This window comes from Lytechinus variegatus, chromosome 7, assembly GCF_018143015.1.
Source record: "Lytechinus variegatus isolate NC3 chromosome 7, Lvar_3.0, whole genome shotgun sequence".
Classification (NCBI taxonomy): domain Eukaryota; kingdom Metazoa; phylum Echinodermata; class Echinoidea; order Temnopleuroida; family Toxopneustidae; genus Lytechinus; species Lytechinus variegatus.
The window spans coordinates 658,309-674,807 of NC_054746.1; the positions used below are offsets into that span (position 1 = coordinate 658,309).

At 33.8% G+C, this 16,499-nt stretch overlaps 1 protein-coding gene across 2 annotated transcripts in view; it reads left to right on the plus strand.

Annotated features, from left to right (window-relative positions):
• LOC121418146 overlaps positions 1-16,357 on the plus strand; it is a 32,371-nt gene extending 16,014 nt beyond the window's left edge. The window contains exons 6-15 of one of the 2 annotated variants that reach the window (XM_041611858.1): positions 527-643; positions 1,285-1,377; positions 2,606-2,722; positions 3,388-3,500; positions 7,313-7,435; positions 9,145-9,264; positions 9,896-10,045; positions 10,547-10,711; positions 11,497-11,689; positions 12,783-16,357. In XM_041611858.1, coding sequence (XP_041467792.1) covers positions 527-643; positions 1,285-1,377; positions 2,606-2,722; positions 3,388-3,500; positions 7,313-7,435; positions 9,145-9,264; positions 9,896-10,045; positions 10,547-10,711; positions 11,497-11,689; positions 12,783-12,850 — 1,259 coding nt within the window. In that variant the 3' untranslated portion in view covers positions 12,851-16,357. The remainder of the gene's footprint in view (positions 1-526; positions 644-1,284; positions 1,378-2,605; positions 2,723-3,387; positions 3,501-7,312; positions 7,436-9,144; positions 9,265-9,895; positions 10,046-10,546; positions 10,712-11,496; positions 11,690-12,782) is intronic. The other variant, XM_041611859.1, reaches the window with a different exon arrangement.
• The last annotated feature ends 142 nt before the right edge of the window (positions 16,358-16,499 follow it).

Consider the following 16,499-nt stretch of genomic DNA (forward strand, 5'->3'; position numbering starts at 1 on the left):
CATCATAACTTTGAAAGTTTATGGATCTGATTCATGAAACTTGGACATAAGAGTAATCAAGTATCACTGAACATCCTTCGCGAGTTTCAGGTCACATGATCAAGGTCATGTAAGGTCAATGAACTTTGGCCATGTTGGGGTTTTTTGTTGAATAACCATCATATCTCTGTAAGTTTATTGGTCTAGTTCATAAAAAGTGGACATAAGAGTAACCATGTATCACTGAACATCTTGTGCGAGTTAGAGTAGTTTTCAAAGTCAGCACTGCTGCTATATTGAACCGCGTGATGCAGGTGAGACGGCCAGAGGCATTCCATTTGTTGTATTTTCCTATTGCCATTTTATATACAATGTTTGCAGCAGGATAAGAATAACTGTAAGTTGGTTTTTAATGTGTTGACAACTGGCACTTCATAAAAGTGTGGTCTAATTTAACACAGGTTTAACTATACCATGGCTACCAGAATGTCACCAAAGCAAATCTAAAGCCAACTTTAATTCATAAAGAAATTGGTTTATTATTTAGATTTCTTGGAGGAAAGTACAACTTTGTCTGATGGAGAGACAACCCTTACAGATGCAGAGACCCGTGATGACTCCATCAGTGACTACTCTGATATTGAGCTTCCTAGAGATTTACCAGGTAAAAACATACAGATCTTGGTCCCGTAACACAAAGCTTAGCAGTGATTGTAGAATATGTTTTTTACAATTGATTGCATTGTATATAATGTACAATTAATTGTGATAATTAATTGTACGATTAATCGCTAATATTTGTGTTACAGGACCCTGATTTCACAAACTATAAGGGGCTTTAAACAATGCTTGATTATACTAAAATAGCATTGATTATATAGTCTATGCATGCTGTTCAGAAAAACATTGCCTTAGATAATCTCTACCTGTACTGAGGGAGTTTAATCTAGGCCCAAGGTTTAAAATTCTTAAAAAAAATTATTGAATGTATATCCTTGTAATTTTTGCTGTACATATTTTCTTCCTTTTATAAGCAAGTACCCATTCTGAGGCAAAAGAATAAGAAGAGAGTTTCAAGTAGTACCATTTTCTGATAAAGGTAAAGAAAAAGCTTAAATTCGTAATTCAAGTGTTTTGGGGATTAGTTTTAGCTGCTTGATTTAAAGCAAGAGTACCTACATACTTTACATGATTTCATTAATAGGACTTTGCAATAATGTTTCCTCTTTAGAGAAGGAAGCTTGCATTTTGCTTATCTGTGAATTTATTCCTTGTAATGATGTATTTTTTATTCTTATTCTGTAGAGCAAAAGAGAAAATCAAGCACGGTATCAAGCAGAATTCTGAAATTGTCACAGATGTCTAATAGGAAATCTCATTCAAAGTCTCATTCAAAAGGTAAGAAAAGAAATATCAATAATATGTGAGTTTTTATCAGGCTAAAATCTAATAATTGTTCAAATAAATGTTCTTAATATTTAAGGAAATTTTACATATTGAACAATTGTGAGGGATACAATGCATGATAACAAAGTGGTGTTTGGGGCAATTCCAAGCAAAAGTGGACATTTTCCAAAAATTTAAATTGGCTCAACTGGATCAAATATTTCTATCAAAACTCATATGGTATTTTGTAAATACAAAAGGGGAACATAATTAGCCACAAATTTATTTTTCTTACGCATCTCTTTATAGGAGAATCCAAACCATACAAAAAATTCTATACATGGGACTTCATATATTGTTTTGTACTTATTTCAATTTAGCAGAAAATTATTGCTTGTTTTGTAAAATTTTCTTTTGGAGAATCTGAAGGTCATCATTTTACATCATATCAAAAGAAAATTTTAAAATATAAGTTCATTTTATGTTGCCTGTGTGTGAATATTTCAGATGTCACTCCGTAACTGGGTATGGGTTTATGTTTTAAGTTGTAATTAATGAAAAAATACACATTTTTTTTAATGTAATGCAGCGTATTGAAGCTAGAACAACATAGAATCCAATCAATAACTCAAAATTGTGATAGTCATTCAAAGTTTACAGAGTTTTCTCCTCAAATATGCATGCCCATTTTACATCACTCCATAACCATGTTTATGAATATTCATATCTTAGTAATTCAGTGGATCAAAATAAAAATGTTATTTTTTTGAAAAGTGGTTTTCAGCATCTACTGTCAGGTACCATTTCTATGCAAATAACTATTTGAATATGGGTGATATCTTTGTTTGAATGATAAAAATTTGGTTTCTGAATGTCACTCCGTAACTGCCCTTCGGCCAATACATTATCTGCTATGAAATGTCTATAAGTATATCCTAAATGCACCATTTAATGAGAATCTTCCTTAACCTGATATGTACCTTGGCCCACTCTTTCTAACCTTCATTGGTTATTCATAGTCTCTTGTGTGTTATGTACTTATATTAAGTAATAATGTATTCATACACTTATTTGTAATCACATCTGTACAACTGTTCGATGCAGATTCTATTGAATTTTCTCCATTCTCTCTCTCTCTTTATTATTCCCACCTCTCTTAAGAAATATTTTATCATGCAATACTTTGAATTTGCCTCTCCATTTTGGTAATAAAATGATTGTTGTAATTAATTACTTGAAGGTGAACAAAATTTATCAAAGATAGGAAAGAAAGCTCAGATGACTACAACATCAGTGTACAGCCTTTTGAGTGATGAAAGTAGCTCTAGCCTTGTTGGATCTCCTTTGAAGAAACTAGGTATTTATGAAATCATTTATTTGACATATTTCTTAAACATTTGAATAAATTTTGTCAAAATGGTTTTATGTGTATTGTCAAGAAAACTTAATAGCCAGACTTAAAACAATAAATATTACATACCAAGTTGCTTTAGGTTTGTATTCCCCCCAAAAAAAATGATAATTGCCTTTCAATCTAACTTTGGAGAAATAAACACATACAAAATGCATGTTCAGAATATTGCCTTTGATTTTGTTTTTTTAGTTAAATGCAACTATTTTTTAATAGACTGCAAGAAAGTAATTTATGTAGAATGAACGTGATAAAATCAGGCAAGCTTGATATTTTAGATAACATATTTTGCATAGTACATGTACTATGATTGAGATTATTAAATTGACTTGGGCTACATTCTACACAGGCAAATTTCATTTTCTGCATAATTTTGGCTTGGCTTTATATGCAGTGTTTTATAAAAGAAATTAATCTGCAGGATGAATTTAAGATCATTTATTTTATTTATTTGTGCGTGTGTTCATGTGGGGGGGGGGGGGGGGTCAACAATGTCAGTTATCTTCTTTTTTTCTGTTAATTTTTTTATGCCCGATGTATTAAATTTTTTTATTCAACAGATATTTTGTATGCTATGATATTGTTGCTGTTATTACTTGAATTATTTGCAGCAGGGAATGAGACTAAGCTTAAAATTGCTGGAAAGAAAGTATCACTTGCGAAGAAAAGTCCAACCAAGATTAAACATTCACATCATGAAGACAATGGTGAATCATCTGCAAAGGTTTGCTATTCATCCTCTCTCTTATAAATCTTTGTATTTCCGCCCATGGTTCTTAATACTCGTTTATCCTCGTAAAAAAAAACAGATTAGAAATTGTATTCAGAATAATATTTTAATTGGTTTATTTTATCGTGAAACAAACATATTTGAATAAAGGAAATATCTGTATGAAAACATGTACCATCAATAGGCATACCTGACATTACTAACTATTCAAATTTATTGAAGAGAATTACTTTTCCTCATGGGTAGAGTGAGCTTGTTTCAGATTTCTAAACAAAATCAGTTTTATTGTTTACTAAAATTTTATATTATGTCACCCAAAGTGTCTAATTAAAAAAATACACAGATTTACTTTTGACTGAATTATATTTATTTTGAGTCAATTTATTTTACAAAGGATTTCACCTAAAATGGCTGATCTATGGCAGGACTACAATTTACAGGCTTAGGCAATGGAATAATGAGGAAAAAAATGATTTTAATATCAAGCAATTGAAAAAATGAACATATGACAATTTCAGTGTTTGAATAAAGGAAATTGATTGAATTTCATATTGATACATTAGTTGAATTGATGTTGGTTCATTTCTATCACCACAGTTATAAACATCCTTTTCAATCTACTGTAGATATAGAATTATTGTCATTTTATTACTTTTACTTAAAGGGGAACCCAGCCTTGGTCATAAATGTTATGTTTGAAAGGAGAAAATAAAACAGAATGGTGAAAATTTGAAAGAAATGGGACAAGCAGTAAGAAAGTTATGGCTGCCTTAAAATTGAGATCCCTAAGACTATGTAGATTTCGAATTGGCAACTGGATAAGTAAATTATGACAAGGGGCAAGGACAACTTTTCCAAGGCCATGTGCTTAATTATCAGGGATTTGTGATTTTCTCCTAAGTACCCATTCCCCTGGGGCAGAAATCTAAATATAACCCAGGTAGTATATTGTTTTATGTCCTCATGAAAGAAAATATAATTTGAAGCATGACTTCTGAAAAATGGAATTTTAGCCATTTTATGTATTGGGGTAGATGGAAGAGTAGCCCTTTCCTTACATCACTATGACATAACATATGTGGCCAATTTGAAGTCTCCGTGGGTATAGTGATCACCAATTTTTACACCTTTTAAAAATGCTTAGCTTTCTTATTGTTTGTCCAAAATTGTTCAAACTTTCACCTGTCAACTTGTCTGATTTTTCTTTTTCCTCTGAAAAGTTTTTATGTGGGTTGGATTCCCCTTTAGCATAAATGGGCAATATTAGTAATTCTGATAAAAATTTTGCAGGCATACAATCAGCCCCTCTCTTTTACCTTCATTATAGGTATGTTTTTAGTATTTCTATGTTCTCTCCTTTTATTCCCCCTTTTTTGCTATCTACTGAAGATGTGGAATTGCTATTTCTGATTCATGCAAACTCCATTTTTTTAATTTCAGTGCTGGTCTTTGACCAGATTACATGTCATTACAAACCATTTTAGCAATAGCAAACTTGAACTTCCTCTTTTCCTTTTTGTCTCGCCTGCATAGCAGAACAAGACTATAGTCGCCACTTTTCCGACGGCGGCGGTGGTGTCAACATTGAAATCTTAACCAAGGTTTGAAATAGCATAAGAAGGTACCGCTATGTGGACCTATTCATGAAGCTTGGACAGTGGGGTTATCAATTACTACTGGACATTCTGCTCGATTTTCAGGTCACATGACCAAGGTCAAAGGTCATTTAGGGTCAATGAAATTAGACCATGTTGGGGAAATCAGCATCAAAATCTTAACCAAGTTTAAGTTTTTGAAATGTCATCATAACTTAGAAAGTGTATGGAATAATTCATGAAACTTGGACATATGAGTAATGGTATATCACTAGACATCCTGTCTGAGTTGGGTTGCATGACCAAGGTCAAAGGTCATGTAGGGTCAATGAACTTTGGCCATGTTGGGATATTTGTTTAATTGCCATCATAACTTTGAAAGTTTATGGATCTAGTTCATGAAACTTAGACATATGAATAATCAAGTATCACTGAATATCCTATGCGTTCTTCAGGTCATATGACCAAGGTCAAAGGTCAATTAGGGTCAACAAATTTGGCCATGTTGAGGGTATTTGTTGAATTGCTGATATAATATTTGATAGGTTAGGGATCTAGTTCATGAAACTTAAAGACATAAGAGTAATTAAGTATTATTGAACATCGTGCATGAGTTTCGGTTGCATGATCAAGGTCATTTAGGGTCAATGAACATAGTATTTTATTATCATATGAATGGTGTGTTTGTGAATAATTATTCAATAGTTGTTTTTACAGTCAGCACTGTTATATTGAATTGCGCAATGCAGGCAAGACTGCCAGAGGCATTCCAATTTTTTTTTTTTGGGGGGGTGCATTCGTAGATGTTTGGGTTTTTTTTTTAAATGAAAAGAGAGCATTGGCCTCCATGGTCTCTGTCATTCATATTGCACTGTTCTATAATTAATATTCTTTTTAAGGACGTTCCACAGTTATATTTATGCGCATAGTTTACACTCTGCGCGCTGACGTCACAATGGATGAACAGGTGATTAATTAGCTGTGGGTATGAGCTGATTTTTCTCATCTTCTGCACTTTAACTGCATATCCAATGAGTTATTTCATGATGCTTAAAATTGAATTATTCCATGGACCATTCAAAAATAAATTCTCTACAATTTCAAAATACTTTACTCTGCAGTGCTGCCAAGAATCACGAATATTACCCTGAGTTTGAATAAATGGTATAGTGGTTTTGATTTTTTCTTCATATAGATACAAAGCATTCCGGGCATTTTTGGTGTTTTAAAAAGCACATTTGCTCTAATAAAAATGCTGATAGTATAAAAACAAACACATGAACCCCTATTTTTTAATGTTTGTACCTCTTAGGTATACCTTCCTCTACAACTCTGCAAATTTTGGTGAAAATGACATGGATTTTGAATAAAGTGCAGCATTTATTGTACTTTTGTAGTTTGTTACTGAAATTTCACATTTTTTAGATTGGGATTTTGTTATCTTTTACGCCATTTTTAAGAACTGACAGTGCTGTTAAACTTAAAATTGCAAACAAATAGCACTATAAATAGATTCTCCATTCTTACGATACAATTATTAACTCTCTTGCGAAATATGATGACTTTTTCATGTAATTTGACTGAGTAATAGAGGTTTAAACACATTGTAGTAATCTTGGGCGGTCTAAAAATGCCAAATTCTTTTGAATGCTCAATTCATAAGAACATCAGTTTGGGTGAACTTTGTAGCTCTATAGCAAAAAATCAAGCACATGGACCTATGTTGATTTTTGCATATTTCGAATATTAAGGTTCTAAAGTATATATGTGCAAAGTTTGGTGAAAATGACATGGATTTCACTTTAACTGTGGAACGTCCTTAAGTGATGTATTTGTTATCACCTCTTCCTTTCTCTTTTTAACCCTTATACTCAAAATGGCCCACCTCAAGATTTTTTCGCAACAAAGCGTCTGCACAATTTTTTTTACTGTGCCGCTGATTGATTTTTTACTTTAAGGTCTCGCACAACTTCTTATACCAAATTTGCTACACCTGGGTACATGGTTACAAAATTACGCAACATCATATAAGTCAATTTCAGACCTAAATTGCTCAAAAACATGACTTTATGGTCTAGTAAGATCACTTTTAGTCCGTTTTTATTGACAAGAATCAGAATACCCAGGAAGTTTAGGGTGAAATATGGAGCTATTTTGGTCTTGAAAATTAAATTGAATTGATTACCATGTCACATTTTATTTTCTCATCAGGATGGAAAGAAGCAAGTTTCATTCCAGCTGAAAGTCAATCAAGAACTGGAAGATGCCGACATGAGCACTCCTTTTAATGTTTCCCTCCCTCATCGTTCTGCTTCTAATAGCATTCTGAAAAAGGTGATTGACTACTATTGCCCATATTCATACCCCCCCAAAAGAAGTTTGAAGGGAGTATATAGGAATCAGTGTACAGTTGGGCGGCGGTCCATTGCAAATCTTCTGCATCGAACTACTTTCTCAGTTTTTAACCAATTCTCATGAAACTTGGAACACATGTTGGTGTTGGGGTGAAGATGTGCAAGACACATTTTTTTCGCTTGTGTCGTATATTTTGTTGCCATGGTAAAGTTATACTTTGGCAAAAATCATGCAGTTCTAACCACTCCCTCATGTTGCCATGGTAATAACATAGTATTTTACCCCCCCCAAAAAAAAATTGCAGTTTTAATTACTTCATCAATTTCAACCAATGCTCTAGTTTGAATTATGGTTTGATTTAAAGGCTGAGACAAATGACATAAATCTATAACAGTACAAGTTCAATTTATCTGCTTATTTTACACTCTTATCATTCATTGCTCTCAAGAAATGATTAAAAAATTGTTTTCTTTAGTATTCAAGAATGAGCAAATAGCAAATTTAGCATAAAAAAACAAACAATGTTAACACATTTGCAGTAGTTTTGGCTTCCCATAATTTTACCACAGAGTTAGACCTTGGTCTAAGTTAAACCAGACTTCAGAATATGAGCCAATGACATCTACTTCTGCGTTTGCACCTTTCCATTTGTTATTGTGTTTTTTTTATGTGACTACCCCTAATAAAATATTTTAAGCAAATATTTCCCATGGATCTATGATATAATGTCTATGAGATGGTCACACCTTTACATGATTCTGGTTCCTATCTCCCCTGAAATCAAAATCATCAAAATTTATATATGCAGTATGCTTCACATCTTTACTTATTTTATCCCCATGCCTTCATGGTTCCATATTTTAGAAACATGAGTAGACTATTGTCTAAAACAATTACAATCTATACCGAAGTTTCATTGTATATCTTTTTTTCCCCTTCCATGGGACTTGACCTACCGGTACTAATCCCTAAATCTAAGTCAAAGCCAATCTCTGTGAGAAGCTCGAAACTTAATAGAATGAATGATATTCATTTATTTTTGCTATTTCTTTTAAAAAAATTCTATTTCTTTAAATTGGGGGAACTTGTACCCACATAACCTTAAATGCCTTAATTTCTCTCATTTTGTTCTTTCTTTAATTTTATCTGTTTTGGCATATAATGTCATTGTCATATATGTTACCGGTATACATTTTATATATATTTTATGAAAATTAAATAATTAGCATCAACCAAACCCCCAAAAGTAATAGACTGAGACAAGACATTTCATGTTTGAATTAAAAAACAAAACAAGATATGACCTAAGCAATTTGAAAATTGTTTTAAGTCATTGGCATATGTTCTCATTATGGAATCGTGGTGTAGCGATTCTGACTCTTGCCTTGTAATCAGAGGGTCATGTGTTGGAATCCCACCGTGGCCTAACGTCCTTTTGCAAGGCGTCTATCCACACTTTGCCACTCTCGTCCAGGTGGTAATTGGGTACTGGTAGGGGAAAAATATTGTCATTGTTGATTTGACAAATGTGTGCCTAAGAGGCTGCTAAAAATGTTATGAATCCAGTGACTGGATAATAATAATTGGGAAGTGCTTTGAGCAGTTAAAGATTAATATCGTGCTGTACAAAAGCCAATTATTATTGTTATCATCATTATTATTAAAATTATTTCATTTCATCCTAACAGACATCTGCAATAGAACCCAGTATTGTGGGTCCTGGTGAGACTGTCAGGGCAACCAGTACACCCCAGAAGTCAAGCAGACATTCCAGGAAGGCCCATGGGTGCCATATCATGGATCTTTCTGTAAGTAGTATACTAGTATCGATTAATTATTAAAAAATGTTTATTATTTAAGTAGTGAATATTTTTATCATGCACTATAAATATACACAAATCATTCACAGGTGTGAGTGTGTGTTACTGGTGATGTATGGAGGTATACTTTTTGTTGCATTTTGACAAGATGCTGCATTGCCACTTACAGTCACAAACTTGAACCTATGCATCATTTGTTTTATAAAATGGGTCAACAATATAAATATATGGAATGATAATAGTTTCTTTTACAAATTGGACTTTATTTTCAAGAATCTTAGAATCCATTAACTTTGTGAGCAAGGCCGGAAATTTGTCTTATGATGTCATCACTACCTTCTCATATCAAGAAATTAGCCCTTCTTTGTTGGCACACCATAAAGTCCCTGCAGTCTATTGCTTAGCTTTAGGCGTATAAACCCTCGCATATTGTACAGTGTACAGGGTCTCTACATGTTTAATATATCACCCACAATTTCAAATTGCTTGTATGCCTTTTATCTTAGCACCTTTGATGATGATGATGATAATGATCATGATCATGGATGATGACGATTTGATAAAAACAACAGAAAAATATACTCAGATATACTGTGACCAATTTTCCTTTCTTTTTTAGTTTGATGTATCTGCTGTATCTCTGCCTCCGGATCATGATCTAGTGATAACACACAAACCAAAGAAACCTGAAAAGAATCAGGAGGTGAAGCAAACTCAAAAGTTGTCAGAAGGACCTGGAGAAACAACAGAGAAGTTGCTAGATTTTGAGGTCAGTTCTCAAATTTTGAAATTAGAAGTGAACTTCACCTCTTGTCCAAACTCTATATATCATACTATTCTCAGATGACTTGATTGCAAGGAAAAGCTCACAATTTTATGATTAAAAACAAAACAAAACTGCTGTTCCATACACAATCATACAACTTGTCAAGTTTACAGTATGTTTTCCTTTCCATTGAATTCATAATAAAAAAAAAAAACGAATTGCACATTAATGAGGATTTAACTTAAATGTACAGTAATGATTGAAATTTACAATAACAATTCCAATTCACATTACTGATAACTATTTACAGTAATATTTACAATTCACAATAACAATTGGAATGAACAATAACTGCAGTAAACAATAAATTATTATCATTCTTGTGTTGAGTGCGTAGACAATCAAACAGATATTAAAAATGTCATCATGATGATGGTTGTAGGTTCTGGCAGTAAGAGCAAGTAAGATGAAAAGAGTTTCATTTCTTTTTTTGTTTTCTGCTAGCCGATGTGTCTACAGGCATCTCAGCACTTGGATTTGGGGGCAGAGACACCAGTGAAAGATGAGAAGAGGAGAGTGAATGAAATGACCCCTTCTGCCCAACTGAAACGTCACAGTCCTGAAGCTGGGACACCTTCTAAGCAGCTCCCAAAGAAATCAAGGATCTTGGTATGGTGTTGCTGAGAGAATATTCTCTTACATTGCTGTAGTAGTGATCTTGAAATCTGTAATGGTGTTCTATTAAGCAGAGCACCAGATGGCCGTTCATAAAGCTGTTAGTAAGTTACAGAGAGGTTTATGCACGATTGGTGACTCCTTTTTGTGCTCATATACCTATATAGCTGACTTAGCACCCTAGATCGTGTTCCAGTCGTGAGTAAAGTCATGCGTAACTTTATATACAGCTTTATGAAAAACCATCCTTGGGGGGTGTTTCACAAAGATTTAAGATTTTATGACTTAGAGTCTTACGGAAATGCCTAGTTCCTTGCGGTATAAAAGGCATAACCACATTTGTCACATCATGCAAAGAGAATGCGCACTACTGCGTATTGATCAATTAGCTTCTGCATTGCATTTCAGGTACACGTCGGCATTTAATTGCGATGTAAAGTCATACATAAATCTTTGTGAAACACCCCCCAGGTGTCTTGTTGGAATTTAAGATTTTGCACAAATTTTCTATAAGATTGTGTTGTAGATTTGTGAGTAGATAAATACCTTTATTAATAGCTTTGCTTTGACAGGAAAATGCTGTTGCAAACTCTAAGATAACAATTATTTTACTTACATTTTTAGAACAGTTATTTTACTTACATTTTTAGAATGATCCCTTGGACGGTATTTTGAAGTCCAAATTAACTTAGACCATTGGTAATGATAATGTTTGATATATTTATATTTCCATTTATATGAATGATTAAAATCAACCTTATTCTTCATCCATGTTGCAGAAGCATGCTGGAGATGCAGGCCTTGGTAATAGAAAGCGTCTCAACTACCAACACCTTGAATCATCAGAACCCACTCCAGAGTGTATCATTACTACATTGCCATTTCAAGGATACAATATCCATTCATCCATTGCACAGATACCAACACTGCAGAGCAAGATTGACATCAGGCACATCAGGCAACACCCTCAAGGCAAGAATATTCTTCTTTTACGGTAGATTTTTTATAATCCTGTGACTAAAAAATGTCAAAAAATAAATTCTGTTGTGAAATTAAAATAGAAAAATACTAAAAAACAATAAATGAATTGATTAAATAGAGAAGTGTCATGAAACCTGGCGGGGGGGGGGATGTGCCGTGGGCGAGACAAAAAACGAGAGCTTTGGAGCGGGCTTATTTTTTGAAAAGGAGGGTCTTCGGAACGGCTTCGGAACTACAAATGTTTGTGAAAATGGCGGGGCCTTGGAACGGGTCACCAACCTGTGAGTGCCTATACACCGCTATGGAACGAGCATACGTGCATGCAGCTAGCTTGGCGGCATGGGCCCCGGGTGCAGTCACGCAGAGACGATGGTCGGTCAGCTTACTGCGGCTCATTGTAGTGGATCAATGTGGCCGGAACGGCGTAACGAAATTATGTGAAGCTTTTCAAGCAGATTTCTTTCTTTTGTTCTCGAATAGAAGAAAATGCTATGCTTTGGAGCGGCTATCTTTTTGTCTTTTTCTCAAGATAAAATGCTATGCCTTGGATAGGAAATTTGAATGTATAATGGGGGTCCCTCCACAGCACATACCCACCATGCATTACATGCTGAGAAAAAAAAAGAGGAAAAAGAAACAGGAGAAAAGGGAGAAAATAAAGAAAAGCATGAAAGAGTTCTTGGTTGGTTAACTATACAATACTCCCATCATGTCACCTTTAGGCTGGAGTGCCCCCCCCCTCCCTCCCACATCAAAATACCATGATGCCACCCCTGGGAAAGGATGTTCATGCACTCATTGTCTGAAGAGAAAGAAATGGATAGGATAATAACTGTTTCATGTAGGGATGCCACAATGGCTTGATAAAAAAAGTCTGAGTATCATCATCTATATTGAATCCTTCATGATAATAATATGTTGAAAAAATCTGAATTCAGATTTCAGTCTGTTCATGTCAAAAAAGATTTCTGCACAACTTTGGATGAAATGCAAGCTTTTGTAATATCCCCAATGTGGAAATGAAATATATCCTTACTTTTTATCACATCACTGACTGAGGAATCACATTTTGACATCTTTCTAGATATACTGGAGACCATTCCTGACAGAACATTTCTGCATCTGAAATCTGCCATCGGTAGTCACAGTTAAATACTTTTTCTTTGGCATCAAGTAAAAAATGGAATGATTGAGTTCAGATTTGATGTACCTTCTGAACATCATTTGAGTTATCACTTTCTCAGTAATATTGCTGAAAACAGTAATCAACGGTAATTTTTATCAGTATAATATTAATGATTTCTATAACTCAGCCTTTGGTGAATGAAGGATTTTGTTTTTTGTTTTATATTTTTAATGGAAATTCTCTATTGATTTTGATATACTACCAGGAAGTAGAGTATACAAGTATGAGTATCAGTTTATCCTAACCCTTTTTCCATTCAAGGAAGAGATCGCCCAGAATGTTCGGAAGGCTACTGTAACATTTTGTACTGTATTATCATTGCGATACATTATACTTCAATTTAAAGCTGCTAAGAGGCTCTTGTTTATACAATGACTTCACTATTTTTTGAAGCACTTGGATAGTCTAATTATCTATTATTAATCTATTTTTATAGTGAAAGTTCCCCTGATATTTGGTGTAAATTAAGCATCAAAACGAGAGCATTTCAGTGAAGGTTTAGTGTCACATGCGAGATGCTCCTCCATATGCTCTGTGTTATAAACTCCATCAATTTCAGTTCTTACGGTTCATGAATCAATATAAAAATAATTGAAGCCTATATGAAATTAATTTGTCTGTTATATTAAACAAAACAGATTAATATAAGAGACTTAACCTCTTTATCTTTTAATTGATGAAAAAATATAAACAATTAATTTTTGAAAATTTTACTCTTTAGTCTTATAGTTCACATCGGGCTCTTCTTGTGTGCAAATTTCAAATTTTCAGCGGCTGAGATATGAGGTATATCCTGGTCTGAATTTGAAATAGCCCAGTTAAATTTGGGTCAATTTCAGGGCTTCATTTTGAAGACAGTAATAAGCATTTAGGACTATTGCAACTCAGATTTCATCAAGCCTCTCCAGTTATCTTGAATACCACCTATACAACAATTGAAGGTGCTGCCATGAAAATGTAAATCAATAGGAACAAGTACGATTGTTCTTCACTTGTGGGAAATATGTGGATGTATTTTGGTGATCACATGATTTTTTACAACTGAACCAAGTTCTATGCATTTATAGGTATATCAGAGTACATAGTTTTTTTGTTGATATTTTTCAAATAGACTGTAATCTAAAATTGATACCAGATATTTATATGTGTGAAAAGAGTGTTTGTTACTAGCATTGATGAGATGTGTATTTATGTTAATTTATTTATTTCTGAATTTTTCTGAATTTCAATTCCATTGAATATATATACGGGTAAATTCCTTGAATACTTTTTCCAAAGATTATAAATTGTGAATTGGTCATTTTCATTTTTGTTATGAACTACACAGTAATTATTCTCTTCAAATATTTATGTAAATTAGAGATATTATAGATTTAATGTTTTGTACTTCTTGTACAAATTACTGTTTTTTTCCAATACAAAAACTTCTTATTATATGAATTTGTTTCTGAAATTGATTTGGAGTATTTATTACCTACGCAAGACATTTCAAATGTGAATAGACACATTTTGCACTTAATTATGGATCTCAAACTGGAGAGAGCAACATCATTTCATTGCTCTTCCAGGTCCTTCCCACAGACCCTTATACTAAATTACAGGGTAATATTTTTTGTACATGTATTTTGTAATATTGACCAGGCTTCTCAAGGAAATGCATCAGACAGCGCTCAGACCACACTGCACTTGTCTTTGACTTTTGCATAATGATGGGGTTAATTCTAAGGGGTACTTCATATTTTCAAGATATTTCTTGTTGAGAAGCCATTAATCATTATACAGATTTCATTGAGTGAAATGATCATCTTTGTTATTTTAACATACATGTGGAAACGTCAGATGTGATCTTCCTTTTCATCTACCCAATTGGTTCAATAACTAGTCATGATAATTAGTACATTTTACGCCATAAGAAAATTGAAATAGCACTAGCAGACAGGTAAACAGTTGGAAGTATTGCAAGGTTATTTCTGCTAAGAGTTGAAAACCTGTTTTGTATTTTTATCAGATAATGTGATGTTCTTAGTTCAGCTAATTTTCCTGATATATGCCTTATGCCATGTTCAGCCCCCCCCCCCTCTTTGTTTTCTTAATAATCTTCCTTATTTAACAATTATATTCTATTAATTTGTGGCTAAGAATTGTGCTATTGTGTACATAAAAGCGACATAATTTTTGTTCAAAATAAACCTGCAATGTCAAGTGAATTATTGTAAAAAAATATATACAGCCGAAGAGAAATATATTTATTTGAAATATGGTATTGACTATTGACATATATTATTCATTTGAAATATGGTATTGAAATACATTATGTTCATGTCCAAAAGAGACACTGATACTGGCATAATATATATTATCTTTTATAAGTTGAAAAGAAAACTGAAAATATAATAAAATGTTTTGACAAAACACAAAAAGACACGTATGTGTGTTTTCAATGTTTATTTTCTCACATCTTCATTATTGAAACTATGATTAAACAGATGAACAACAATAAATTCTCACATGAACCCCTTTTGTGTTATGCTCTAAAGAAATCCAGTATTTGAATCGAAAGTAATGTTTTAAAATGTGACCCATACAGTAGACGATCCAATCCAAAGGTCATTTGATAATGATATACGCCTTTTCCTTTCGTTGACAAAGCGCTGCGCACACACTACTCCAAGAAACTTTATACTATATGCAGTAGAACACATCAAGTGAAAAATTACATGGGGAGATTGAGGCAATTTGCACCAGATTAGCTGAAAAGACCCCTGGATAATGTTAATTCACTGCAATGAATGTTAGGTCTTATCCAATCTTGCAAACTTAAGCCGCAGGGTGTGAAAAATAGCCCCCCCAAAATGAAAATAATTTTTTTGCTTGGAAAACACATGAACATAAATTGAAAGTACAAGAGTTCCAAACACAAATACACATTTAAATGCAATTGTTCTAAAAATACATAGAAAGAAATGAATCCTTATTATTCATCAACCCATATGAGATGATTCCCCCAGGTAGGCATGTCATAAAGCTATCAAACAGATATTTACAAAAAAGTAACAAAATAGCTGGTTTCTCAATCATGTTTTGTTGATTTAGTGGATTTTTTATGCAATCATTGACTAGAAGTAAAACTGGGTTTTCCATTTTTCAATTGTTATATTATACCGCTTTCAGTAACTCATGATTTTTTGGTCCGCACCAGGCCCGTGCTAAAATAGTCCGCACCAAGCGAAAAACATTGCTTTCAGTAACTATAGCAGAGCCGCGCCACTTTTACGATCACCCATTCAAAAACTCGGGCATGTAAGGGCAAACTGTCATGGTAACTGAACACGCCATATAGAGAGCGTAAGTGCTCCGTCTTCGCTGAATATTCGCGCGGTAAATTTGATGCGGAGGCACAGCCAGAATTGTGTGACCTTTGACCGTGCGAGGAATTTTGGCCGGGGCCTGGTGCTGCTATCGTTCATAAACTCTTTGGTCGGCGCCTGGCGCGGGCCTGGTGCTGATAAAAGCAGCACCAAAATAGCCCGGGCCTGGCGCGGGCCAAAATAGCCCGCGCCATTCATAAACTCAAAATTTTACGACTTAGCCCGGGCCTGGCTCGGGCTAGCGAAT